We start from the raw sequence: 14,169 nt of genomic DNA, 5'->3' as shown, positions 1-14,169 counted from the left end.
TTGTGTTTTTAGCATTCTTGTTGTATCTGTAAGCTACTTAGATGGAAGAGGTAGGATATATAGGATATACAGTGGTACCTTGGGTTAAGAACTTAATTTGTTCTGGAGGTCTGATCTTAACCTGAAACTGTTTTTAACCTGAGGTACCACTTTAGCTAATGGGGCCTCCTACTGCCGCCATGCCGCCAGAGCAGCTGTTCTCATCCTGAAGCAAAGTTCTTAACCCGAGGTATTATTTCTAGGTTAGTGGAGTCTGTAACCTGAAGCATCTGTAACCTGAAGCGTCTGTAACCCGAGGTACCACTATAGATGTATATGAATGCATTTTAAATAAATAGCTCAAATACAGCAGCAGAATTGCACACTGAAAACTTGCTGAAATAAAAAGTTCTCAAAAAAAACATAAAACAGGTATGTGGAATCTGTGGCCCTCCAGATACGGTTGGACTACAACTCCCATCATCTCTGATTATTGTCCAACGTGGTTCCCCACTCCTAGTCTAAAATATATTAGTGAAGGAGCCAGTGAGTCTCAACCCGGAGGGTTTTCCGCAGCATTAAAAAATAAAATAAAATAAAATAATAAAATAAAATACCTAATGCTTTTCAATGAAGGCACAGCAGACTGAAACTTCAAGCAGATCTCAAAGGAGAGGATTCTAACCTGATAATCTGGCAATAAATCCCACTCTGACAACAAACATGCACTCAACAGGGAATCACAGCCAGCTCATATGCCAGCTCACGTTGCAACTGGGATTTTCAATCTGTATTTTAACCTATTTTGTATTGATTTTAGGTATTGATTTTACTATGCACTGCTTAGTTAAGCCAGTTTAAGGTGGTGGCAAATAAATATATTGGCAGCTGTCCAGATGGTGCTGAACCGTAATTACCATCATCCCTCCCTGGCCACTAGGCACATGCTGGTGGGGCCAGATGGGAGTTATAATCCAGAGGTAAGCCTGTTTCCCCACCAAATACACTCTAACACATGCATTTGCATGATGCCTGGGCTTTCAAAACCAGTTTACCACATTTTTCATTTTTCAATCTAGGCTACAAAAATACCTTCAGTGCATAGGAGCCAACTCCTAGGAGCTGTGGGGGCCTCGGCACCCCAATAAAATATTTGAGAGGGCCAGGAGGGGTCCCAAAGTTGATGGGCATTGCCATTCAAATGGTGTGCATGCGCTGCGTCATGTGATTAATTGTGCAGGGTGGGGCTTACCTGGCCTCCCCAATATTTTATCCAAGTTGGCATCCTTGCTTAGGGGTGCACACTGCAAAAAATGTAACGCATGAAGAGACACATGGCTGACTGTAAGCATGGCTCTAAGATCGACACTTGACATGCTTGCATAACTCCACCACTGTCAGCACAGTCCATTCTAAGCCCTTGTCTCCTGGTACAAGTCCCTGGGCTGGTTTATTCGCCAAAAAAGACAGAGGTCAAACCAGATGGTGCCTAATGATTTTGTTGGACAGGATTCCAAGGTATCTCTTTCCCCTTTTCCATGCTTCTAAGGGCCTCTCTAGTCCTACTCTCTAAACCTATTCTTTATATAAATGATAGGTTTCTCTTTAAGAATCTTAGCCTGCTCTTTTGCACATGGCTTTGGAAGAAGACCAACTGTGTTTTCCGCTGCTCACGTCAACTTTACTCCCAACAGAGCCAGCTAGATGTAAGTTGAAACACTTTCAGAAATCTACCCAGCAAAATTACATTAGCAGATGCACATGTCTGCACTGAAATAATTATTTTGGCTCTGCGTGGGTGGTGAAAGCCTGGAAAGGATTATTGTAAACCGTTACTTTAAATGACCACTCTTTTTCCTAGTAAAAAGGATTTACATTATAGTTTTCCTTTGCAGAAGGGCTCAAAAGAAACTGCTAGATGGGGATAGCACCAAGTTTCAGATCCAAATCTCGTCTTTAAAGATAAAAGTCCATCAACAACTAGGCTTTTATACAGCGCCACCCCCTCACTGCTTTGATAATTGCTTTCTAGCTCTTCAGATTCCATGTCTTTGTTTCTGTTTAACGTTGACAAGTGCCATGACAAGTTTTTGTACTAGTGTGAAAAGCCCTTAACAACCTAGGCCCAGGTTATCTGAAGGACCTGTTTACACTTTAAATCCCAAGTCAATAACTGAAATCATCTGCAGGAGCACTATTAGCAATCCCTCTGTGCCACAGAAGCATGACTCATGCCAATGAGAAGTCACACCTTCAGTACTGTGGGCCCAGTGCTGTAGAAGTCCCTCCCAAAAGAAGTCAGAAAGGCACAGGTGCTGCTCTGGTTAAAACTGTTTCATTTCAGGTGAGCTTTGTATCATGAATGCTCCTCTGACATTTTAAATCTTAGCATTTCAACTGACATTTTAAATTCAAATGAGAGCCAGTGTGGTGTAGAGGTTAGGTTGTCAAGCCAGGACCTGGGAGACCAGGGTTTGAATCCCCCACTCAGCCAGGAAGCTCACTGGGTGACGATGAGCCAGTCGCTCTCAGCCTAACCTAGCTTACAGGTTTGTTGTAAAGGTAAAGGTACCCCTGCCCGTACGGGCCAGTCTTGACAGACTCTGGGGTTGTGCGCCCATCTCACTTAAGAGGCCAGGGGCCAGCGCTGTCCAGAGACACTTCCGGGTCACGTGGCCAGCGTGACATCGCTGCTCTGGCGAGCCAGAGCCGCACACGGAAACGCCGTTTACCTTCCCGCTGGTAAGCGGTCCCTATTTATCTACTTGCACCCGGAGGTGCTTTCGAACTGCTAGGTTGGCAGGCGCTGGGACCGAGCAGCGGGAGCGCACCCCGCCGCAGGGATTCGAACTGCCGACCTTTTGATCGGCAAGTCCTAGGCGCTGAGGCTTTAGCCCACAGCGCCACCTGCGTCCCCCACAGGTTTGTTGTAGGGATGTTGTAGGGATTATTAAATGAGGAGGGGGAGAACCATGTAAGGCACCACGAGCTCCGTTGAGAGAAAAGATGGCTATAAATGCAATGAATAAATAAATAAATAAATAAATAAATGCAATGAATAAATAAAATAAAATAAATAAAATAATAAAATAAAATAAAAAATAAATAAAATAAAATAAAATAAAATACATACATACATACACACACACATGAAATGAAATGAATAAAATCTTCCTGATGTTTTTGTTTAAATTTCTGAGGTTTTAACTTCTTCAGGATTATGCAGTTGTGGAAGGAATCTAATTCCTGCTGTGTTTGAAGAAGCAGTGAATATGAGGCATCCTTGGTTCACTTTAACATCAATTCTGTACCCACTTACTTGAGAGTAAGCTCCCTGGAAGTTGGTAGGACTTACTTTTGAGAAGAAATGTCTAGGGCTGTGTTGTAAGTCAACATGTTCTCGTGGCATTCCAAGCAGGGCCGGAGGAAGGGGGTGCAGTGGGGGCAATCTGCCCTGGGTGTCACCACTGAGGGGGGTGACAAAATGACGGGTGGCACTCACTGCGGGGCCTGCACACACACTGGGCGTGACGCAGTGACTTGGGCGCCCGCAGGCTCTGCGCTGCCCCAAACGGTCCGCCCGTCGCCTCCCCCCAGCTGTAGGGCAACTGAGTGGGAGGAGGCAGGCAGATTCCTTGGAGGCCCCGCAGAGGCCCTAACCCTAACCATCCTGTTCCAGCTTGCCCCGTCCCAGGTGCCCGATCGGTTTGCTCTGCTGCTGATTCCAAGGTCTTTCTTTTCTTTTCTTTTCTTTGTAAATGTACGATACTTAGCATATGAAATGTATGTATCCAGAAAGGAGTAAGGATTCCCATACCAACAGCTGCTCTGGCTCTGCACTGAACCCCATAGGAAATGCAGAGGTGTGGTGAAGAAACTGCTTGAGCTTAAGATCTAACTTTGTGGATTATTATCATGCATAGTGTCATAAGTGAGCAGGGCACCAGGCAGGTCCCTACCCAGAGGAGTTTATAATCTAAAATACGACAGAGGAAGGCGACGGACGGGTAAACAGGGAAGCAACCTGTGAAAGCTTCAGCTGCACATGCTTAGACTCAGAAGGAGGTAGACTTATAGGAGGACGTGGCAATAAGGGCTGTTGTGCCAAAGGCTTCATGCAATGGGTAAAGTTTTAAGGCAGATAAAGGTAAAGGTAAAGGGACCCCTGACCATTAGGTCCAGTCATGGCTGACTCTGGGGTTGCGGCGCTCATCTCGCTTTATTGGCCGAGGGAGCCGGCATACAGCTTCCAGGTCATGTGGCCAGCATGACTAAGCCGCTTCTGGCTAACCAGAGCAGTGCACGGAAACGCTATTTACCTTCCTGCCGGAGCGATACGTATTTATCTACTTGCACTTTGACGTGCTTTTGAACTGCTAGGTTGGCAGGAGCAGGGACTGAGCAACAGGAGCTCACCCCATCGCGGGGATTCGAACCACCGACCTTCTGATCGGCAAGTTCTAGGCTCTGTGGTTTAACCCACAGCGCCACCTACGTCCCTTAAGGCAGATATACCCTGCTATATTGCTATGGCAAAAGTTGAAAGTCCCAAAGCAATATAAACCTGCAGTGCACCAAATTACAGTTCAGGTTTTTTGCAGATTGCCATTTGCTCTGCTTCAGCTGGAAAAAAGTGGGTTTTCATGGGGAATGCTCCAGAGAAAAGAAAAGAAGAGAGATAGAGATAGGGAGCTTTCGAACACAGAACTTTAAAATGCAGACCACGTCTGGAAAGCACAAAAGAAAGGTTTGTGTGGATATGCCCTTATTTAGTCAGCATTCAGCATGCAAGTTGAGTTTTTGCTGGATCAGGATTATCATCATCATTATTATTATTGGCGAAGAAGAAGTTCCAAACATACAAAAGAAGCATACAAAGAATCTCAGTGAGCAGTTCAACCCCCCCCCCAATCCTTTCATACACAGCAACGGAGGGTTGTTTCCCAAGCTGTACCGCATGCAAAATGCTTGTGGATACAGGCCTTGAGAAATGCTTACTGCTGAAGCCCAATATCCTTGGATTTCGCAATTTTATGAGCTTGGGCCAAAATGAGATTGGAAGACAACTAACCAACCCCACAAGTCCATGTACGCTACATGCGTGCAGCTGTCTAGCAGTTATAATACAACTGATCTACTTTGGAAAATCAAATGCTGACTTTCTAGCTGTGCATACTAAGCAGTGAAAGCACGAAAGCGTGCTGAAATCATTGAGCATGGGCTGAATCTTAAATGAAGAATGAAAGCAGGAAACCTGCTGGAATGAGGTGTAAACTTGCTTCTCCCTGCTCTTATCCCACCCTCCCCAAAAAGCAGAAATATAAAAAATATGTTGAAGAATGAACAAACCTTCTGGGAATCCACACTGGAAAATTCCTTCTGAGAAAATCTCATTAAGCTGGCAGCAAACTTTGAGAGCTAGGTTAGAAGCAATGTTCCTTTATTGACTCTGACAGAGCCATAACTATGTCAGTGCCTTGTCTCTTTGATAGCAGAACATCACAGCATATTTGCGCTGCTATGAAGGCCCAAGTACCCACATCTGTGTTTGGCTCTCTCTCTTTTGTTAATGTAAAGAAGCCCAATTGGAATGACAACTGAAATTTGCAACAGAACATTACAGGGTGCAATACGCCTGCTCAGCTGAGCTCTCCTCTAGCACACTCCAAGCTAAATCTTATAGCACTGCCCCTACACCTAACAGATACCGTATATACTCAAGTATAAGCTGACCTTTTCAGCACATTTTTTATGCTGAAAAAGCCCCCCTCGCCTTATACTCAAGTGAGGTGGGGGCGGTGGGATGAGCGGCCTGAAAGTAGCCCTTTCTCACCGCTGGTCCTGCCACCACCGCCCACCTCTCGCATGGGCAAGCACAGGAGCCACGGTTGGGAGAGCTGCTGTGCTGCGCCTCTCCCAAATGCGGCTCCTATGCCTGCTCTTTTGGGTTGCTTCTTCCTCCCCCTTCTCCTTTGCCGCTGTCAGTGGCAGCTGCGAGGAAACGAGCAGCCCAAAATCAGCCCTTTCAGGCTGCTTGTTCTTCCTCCGCCACTGCTGCCGCCACCAGGTTTGTGGTGTGGTGAACCGGCTTATACTCGAGTCAATAAGTTTTCCCAGTTTTTGTGCTAAAATTAGGTGCCTCGGCATATATTCGGATTGGCTTATACTAGAGTATATAGGGTAAATCTTTTGTAATGTGTCATGTATATAACCTGCACTACAGAAACCAAGTATTATGAGGAATGGTATGTTTAGACAGGAGAACAGAAGACATGCTTGTAGTCTTCAAATATCTGAGGAGCAGTCATGCAGAAGACGGAGTCATAGGGTGCATTCTGACATAGGGCTTCTTGCACTCATTTTCCTGGTTATAATGCATCACGTGCATTGCCTGTTCCATTATGGAACTGTGGCTTTTGTATCGAAATACCGTCATGTCATGAGCAGACCTCAACAGACATATTGCCACTCTTTATGTGCATGCACACTTCATGATTCATGCATGAAAACAGCTGGAGTGAACGTTTGCCTGAATACCACCCTCCTTTCTCTGCTGGATAACCCTTCCTTGGCTGGTTAAATCTTCTCTCACTTGCAGTTCCCATTATTGTTCGGCCTCATGCTGCTATTAAGCTTTTTCCTAAATGGAACAGCAGCACCTGTTGGTGGGAAGCCTGGTTGCTAGAGAGTAAAGGCTACTAGACATATAAAAAGCCATCTTAGTTTTGTTTCTACGAAGTAATCCCCCTCCATCCTTTTCTTACCGAGATATAGACCCAGTAATATTATTGGTTTCTGGAGTTATATCTTCTCATTTTTTAAAAAAATATATATATTGTGTGATCCTTAAAATCAGTTGCTCAAATTTCTATAGCGAACATTCATCCAAAGTCAAGAAGTGTTCAAAATAAGGCAAAATTGAATGACACCTAATTTTTAGTCTGGAGAGCTGGACCATAAAGAAGGCTGATCGCTGAAGAATTGATGCTTTTGAATTATGGTGCTGGAGGAGACTCTTGAGAGTCCCATGGACTGCAAGAAGATCAAACCGATCCATTCTGAAGGAAATCAGCCCTGAGTGCTCACTGGAAGGACAGATTGTGAAGCTGAGGCTCCAATACTTTGGCCACCTCATGAGAAGAGAAGACTCCCTGGAAAAGACCCTGATGCTGGGAAAGATGGAGGGCACAAGGAGAAGGGGACGACAGAGGACGAGATGGTTGGATAGTGTTCGCGAAGCTACCAGCATGAGTTTGACCAAACTGCGGGAGGCAGTGGACGACAGAAGTGCCTGGCGTGCTCTGGTCCATGGGGTCACGAAGAGTCGGACACGACTAAACGACTAAACAACAACAACAATTTTTAGTCAATTTGATGTTATAGTAAAACACTTCACAAAGCACTCTGCTTCAGCTTTGTGGCATTTTTACCAATGTCAAGTAAACTTCTAGACTAGAGAATGTGAATATATGAATTCAAACCGTATTTCAGTTGGAGTGCACAATAGTGTTCCTGCATTTGCTGCATGGGGGAAATTAAGCAAAACCAAAAATTTAAAAACCCTAAATCCACATCAATATTCATAATGTCTTTCTATGCCTTGTTAGTCTTGGGCAGAAATTTGGAGAAGGAAGAACTGAGTTGAGGTGGATGGTATGGATGGATAGACAAAGATCCTATTCTCAGAATTTTCTATGATAGCTGGTAATTATTTCTGCCTCTTATAACACTGATTCTGAATAAAGTAGTGGCCACAAGCTTTGGGGGTCCGGCGGCACATTTGGAATTTTGAGAAAATGTTGAGGGCACCAGTCACAAAATGGCTGCCACCAGGGGTGTGGCCTGACACAAGACAGCTACGGTCTCAAAAAGATCAGAAAAAGCAGAGAGACAGGAACATAAAATGGTTCAAATGTGGAAAGATCTAGTCATTGTTTTTGTTAACAAAGCTTAAAAAACTTTTCTCTTTCCCATATACTGTTAATTGTTGGTTGTTGTCAGCTCTCTCCTGTGTATTAGAAGAGAGCTGGAATGGGGGAGGAAAGAGTAGCAAAACCAGCAGTAGTACCAATACTTTGATACTAATGCTACCCAGTGGCGTAGCGTGGGGGGTGCAGGGGGGGGCGGCTGCACCAGGCACAACATCTGGGGGTTAGGGTTAGGGGCACAAATCCACCAGTTAGGGGGTGCAAATTACTTGCCTTGCCCCGGGTGCTGACAACCCACGCTACGCCACTGATGCTACCTCAACCTCGGGAGCAACAGGCGAAGCCTAGACTTTAAACCTAAATTTCAGGTATACAGGAGCTGAGTCACTCCTGAAAACAGCAACAATTTGGAGGCACGTCCTACCCTGTTAGGACTGGAATGATAATACAAACAGAAAAACTTTAAAGCTAGGTCCCCCCCCCCCTAAATTGCCTTTGTGAAAGACATTCCAATGAGCTTCAAACTTTAAAATGCAACATGATTGGACACTGCTTTAACAATGGCAATGTGACATTTGAAAGCAATCCCCTCCACATCTATTCAGAAGTAAGTCTTGTTGGGTTCAACAGGACTTTGAACCAAAGTCAAAAAGCCAAACTAGCCATTGCTTTAATTATGCAGTGAGGAATAGGTTTTTGTTTCTTTAATGGGAACTCTCAGCTTGCATTGGGACTGGGGTGAATGACTGTCCATTTCAGTTTCTAATTTTTCAAATCTTAAATTCAGCTCCCCACATCAAATTGTTATTATTTCTAATTCCCATAAAAAACCACCAGCGTTTAAATGCATCCCCCCCTAATATACACCTTTTTGCAAAGCTACTTTCCCTAATACAATAAAGCTTTGTGTATTAGCTTCACTAATATATGTATATTTATGCAGACTTTACCCTGCTCTGTGCATTTTTCTACATGTTACTTGGCTGAAGAACTGCATTGCAAAATTCAGAGAAGTGCAAATTTCAAAGGCTGTGTTTCAGTTCACATATGTTACTTTTCCAACCCTAACTGGGACCACAGCAGTCTGGGAGGTGAGGTTTAAGCTTTCCCTACCTAGCTGTGATCCCTATGAAGATAACCTCTCACTTCATAATATACCTTGGTGGGGGGTAAGCTCCCAGTGATACCCATAGGAACTTTCCCCTCTAAGCCTACTTGTGGTGATGATAATGCCCATTTCAAATCACCCATGCCTCTAATTAAAGGAAGGAAAACCCCTGGCTTCCCGACAATGCATTTAGTGCAATAATAATGTGCAGTTTGACCCTTATTTCCCAGTAAATGTGGACAGAATTGCAACCTTAGATGTGAAAGTTCAGCCATAACATACAATGATGTGAAAAGGGTACATATATTTTGATTCTGCAAATACACCTTTGCTTAAGGAATGATATAATAGGGAGAGATGACTGAAGCTTAAAATTTAATTGGTTGTGTAATTTCAAAGTGCTCTTTGGAAGTTTAGAACTCTGATTCCTTGTAAATTTGGGAACTCTTATAAAATCTAAAGTGCTGCCATAAATCCTGCGCCATAGGGAGAGGCTTCAGTGCCCCATTAAAGAGTTTTATGGTTCAAGAGCTCTCATAACCTACTGTGGCCTTCCTCAAAGTGCAATATGAAAAAAGGACAATGACCACAAACAGTTCCAAGGAGATAGTACTGAGTTCATAACTCTAATATGAAGTTTTACAGGATGTTGCTCCAGTCTCATCATACTTGAAATGCTGTCAAATCATGTGGGGGCAGGGTTTCAAAATGTACTGGAGGACAAATTCTGAAGCTTGTTTTTGAACCTTGATTCATTGTCCAGTACCAGAGTTGAGGAGAGACATCACCTTGCCAACAAAGGTCTGTATAGTAAAAGCTATGGTTTTCCCAGTAGTGATGTATGGAGTGAGAGCTGGACCGTAAAGAAGGCTGATCGTTGAAGAATTGATGCTTTTGAATTATGGTCTGGAGGAGACTCTTGAGAGTCCCATGGACTGCAAGAAGATCAAACCTATCCATTCTTAAGGAAATCAGCCCTGAGTGCACACTGGAAGGACAGATCATGAAGCTGAGGCTCCAATATGTTGGCCACCTCATGAGAAGAGAAGACTCCCTGGAAAAGACCCTGATGTTGGGAAAGATGGAGGGCACAAGGAGAAGGGGACAACAGATGATGAGATGGCTGGATGGTGTTCTCGAAGCTACCAACATGAGTTTGACCAAACTGCGGGAGGCAGTGGAGAACAGAAGTACCTGGCGTGCTCTGGTCCATGGGGTCACGAAGAGTCGGACACGACTAAACGACTAAACAACAACAACACCAGAGTTGAGGAAGGCCTTCTTGGAGGTTCAAGTGGTAAATTATCAAGCTGATGATAAACTATGATTAGTGATGTTGTTGGAACCTTCACCTCTTCAGAAATACAAACCTTGGGATTCACAACTGACACTAGCTACCAATTAGCTACCAGGCTAAGTTCAAGGTGCTGGTTTGGGTGTATAAAGCCTCACATAGCTTCGTACCAAGATACCCAAAAGATCACCTCAGCCCTTGTATATCCAACTGATCACTCCACTCTCTCCTCTCTCTGGTTTACATCAGATACCAACTTGTTAGGAGGTCCATTCCATGCTATGTGTGAATCAGGCCTTAATGTTTCAGCACTTAACCTTTGGATATGGAATTTTGGACTAGAAAGTAAAATCTAGGCTTTTCTTATGTTCTCAGAATTTATATATTTGAAGGAGCCACAGTTTATGCAGAGTTCTAACCACCCATGAAGCAGTGTGCTTGTGAGTAAAATGTGCATGCTACTAAAGAACTGATCAAAGGGAACACTGAACTTTGAAATGAAAACTATATTCATGTAGTTTTCCACTATAATTTCCGCCCTCCCTTCCCAACAGGTGGGTGGGGTTTGCGACACTGAGGTTAGGCTGGCTATCGTCCAGACCCTGGCCTGGGAGGAAATGGAAGGCCAGCAGGGGGCAGGGCCAGGGCAAAGAGGCCAACCCCTTCAGCCAAACCTCACTTTGTTTTCTTCTCTTCCATGTTCAGGACGTCTTCCAGTGAGCAGCCAGGTTGAGGTAAGTCTCTTGTGTTTGCGGGGTTACAGGCTGCTTGTCAGCCTTTTTATTGTTTTTCAGCGTCGTCATTGCTAGGGGGGTGTAAGACCCCTCCGCTGCCACCGCTCGCTATGGGGCGCCTTGCCGGGCCACAGAGGACAGCGGGCACCCCAGTTGTAGGCCCCATGGCGGCCTTTTGTTTCATCAGTGTTGCTGGGGAGGGGTTCAAGGTCCTTCCGTGGCCAGTGCTCATCGTGGGGCGCCTCACCGGGCCTGAGAGGGCGGTGGGTGCCCCAGTTGTAGGCCGCATGGCAGCCTTTTAAGTATGGCGACGGCCCTGGGGAGGGCGCACAAGGCCCCTCTGCTGCCGCCGCTCACTGCAGGACTCTTTGCCGGGCCCGAGAGGGCAGTATGTGCCCCGGCGGTAGGCCACATGGCAGCCTTCTTTGTCTAGCAGCGGAACACTGAACTTTGAAATGAAAAGTAGATGTAGATATTCATGTAGTTTTCCACTACAATTAGTTTTGCACTTAGGACCAAGAATTGATACCGCAGTACAGAATTCCTCAGTATTCAGCACATGTTTGCATAGGAATTTGACATCAGCAACACACGTGTCTTGTCAGAAAGCAAACATCAATTCCAAGACTTATTTTTTAAAGGTGAAATATAGCTCACTTACCCTATAACAATGCAAGAGATGGCAGTCCCCACAAAGGCATATGCTAGGATGGATCCTAAGTTGCGGAAAAAATGTCTCTGTGTGTGAAAAAAAGGATTAAAAAGTAAAATTCCTGTTGTTTAACTAAGAAATATATACTGCTTGGCCAACAGATCCAGAAATCTAACACCAAAAATTCTATTCTCAAGCTTCCTTTTATATTTTAGCTCTAAATCATTTGTACATGTTAACAGCATGAATTCTTTCATTTGTAAAGCCTCAGGCAAGTGAGATCAGAATCCTTTTCTTCTACAATTACGCTAAGTCCTGGCCAGTGAACTAGTTCCACAACATTTTAAGAGTGTGTTGGCATTTGAGTTGCATTACAATTTATCATGTTCCAGTAAATATCTTAAAATTCACTCCTTTTTTGTACAGTACAGCCGTAACTTGGAAGTCAAATGGAATCCATTCCAGAAGTATGTTCAACTTCCAAAACGTTTGACTTCCAAGGCACAACTTTCGATTGGCTACAGGAGTATCCTGCAGCCAATTGGAAGCTGCGGAAGCCACGCCGGACATTCGGCTTCCAGAAATCATTTGAAGACCGGAACAATCACTCCAGGTTTTCGATCGTTCAGTAGCCGAAACATTCAAGTTTTCAAGTGTTTGGCTTCCGAGGTTCCACTGCAATGTGTTATTTGCAATTTAAGCCTGTCTGTAAACTCGTAAAAGAGCCTTGATTATGTCCTAAAACCTACCATCTAGGCATGCTGGAATACAAAGCCTGAGTGGTCTTATTGGGAAAGACAATGCCCTGAAAAGTTGCCATGTTGTGGTTTTAAAAATATCTAGTCAGTTGGCTTAGCCAGAATTGGGTCAGAAGGCAGAGTCAGGGCCTAATGAATATTTGATAGTTCAAGGGTGGAGCTCGGCTGCTTTCCAACATCACAGGTCTGGAAATGGAGCTTTAAGGGGCTAAAAGAAGGTTCACACAAAAAGTTGACATCCCAAACTCAAGATACCTACTTTATTTTACACAAGGAATAATAATAATATTATTATTAATAATAATAATAACCTGAATACAGGGATTATACATTATTAAATTTAATTGGATCAAATTATAGGAATCAAAACATGGGAATCAAAGTTAAGGCTTGAAATTGGGGACATTTTCCTCACTCCTTTCTTTGATTTCTCTGTGGTGTAGTGTCAATCTGAAGCACTTCCTAATTTTCACAAATCTTATGGGTTGGTCATTTAGATCAACAACAGCATCAGACATCCTACTGAAGTTCAAATAAATAAATACCACTTACTTTCTTTAAACTGTAGCCTGCGTGGAATATAATGGGAGGTAATAAAACATTGAAGAAGATTGAAGGATCAAAGGTCATCTGCCAGAAAGAACAAAAGGACAAAACATCTCTTACGGATTATGTCTTTTAAGAAAAGCAAAGAATATCACACCACTTTAAAGACCAACTCATTTGTTGTTGCATAAAGTTGTGTGGAGAGGATACAGAAGGGCACTATTGGCCGATTATAAAAGACATCCCATTGGGAGATAAACAGTGAATGAAACTTTGTTTTATGCGGTCAAATTACACTCATCAAAAATCAGGACAAAGATTCAAATAATAAATATCAGCCTCCAACTAAAACATACTCAAGAGTTGATCCACTTATGCCAGTGGACTTGAGTTAGTCATAAATAACATATTGATTTCAATGATGAGCTGAATATAACCCAAGGGCTATAATGAAGAAATAACTGTGTAAAGCCCAGAAGGATAAAATAGCAGCAGTGGGAATGCTATGACCAACCATGCTTTGAATCAACTACCAGATGAATGTCAAGTGGTAGCGGTAACAACAACAACAACAACAATTTATTTATACCCCGCCCATCTGGCTGGGTTTCCCTAGCCACTCTGGGCGGCTTCCAACAAAATATTAAAATACAATAGTCTATTAAACATTAAAAGCTTCCCTAAACAGTGCTGCCTTCAGATGTCTTCTAAAAGTATGGTAGTTGTTTTTCTCTATGACATCTGCTGGAAGGGTGTTCACAGGGAGGGCGCCACTACTGAGAAGGCCCTCTGCCTGGTTCCCTGTAACTTGGCTTCTCGCAGTGAGGGAACCGCCAGAAGGCCCTCGGCACTAGACCTCAGTAGCAGTAGGGAGAGCAAACCTGCCTTCTTCCCAAACCCGAGCCTGAGATATATCCTAATACAAACATCTCTTTTAAGATTCTATTCGGTGGCAAATCCTGCTGCCCCACTCACGTGCAGTGGACTTTAGCGTTACAGAATCTGTTTGCATGCAACCTTTAAATGTGAGCTTGTGGGAGAGGCTCAGTTTGGCATGCAATGGCCACAGTTTATGAATCCCAGCAGCTTCTGTCATGTATTGCCTGTGTCAGCACCCAAGAACGCTGTTAGTCAAAAGTGGGCCTGCTGTGGGCCTCTCAGAATAGCAGC

The 14,169-nt window shown here is 44.0% G+C and overlaps 1 protein-coding gene across 1 annotated transcript in view; it reads right to left on the bottom strand.

Annotated features, from left to right (window-relative positions):
• Nucleotides 1-14,169, bottom strand: part of SLC9A9 (solute carrier family 9 member A9) — a 260,732-nt gene that overhangs the window by 226,588 nt on the left and 19,975 nt on the right. Inside the window, exons 3-4 of the mRNA XM_081911454.1 lie at nucleotides 13,006-13,083; nucleotides 11,705-11,781 (exon numbers count right to left, since the gene is read on the bottom strand). Of these exons, the coding sequence (XP_081767580.1) occupies nucleotides 11,705-11,781; nucleotides 13,006-13,083 (155 nt within the window). The remainder of the gene's footprint in view (nucleotides 1-11,704; nucleotides 11,782-13,005; nucleotides 13,084-14,169) is intronic.

Source organism: Podarcis melisellensis (genome assembly GCF_964234715.1).
Source record: "Podarcis melisellensis genome assembly, chromosome: 5".
Taxonomy (NCBI): domain Eukaryota; kingdom Metazoa; phylum Chordata; class Lepidosauria; order Squamata; family Lacertidae; genus Podarcis; species Podarcis melisellensis.
This window is presented reverse-complemented; position numbering and strand designations above follow the sequence as displayed.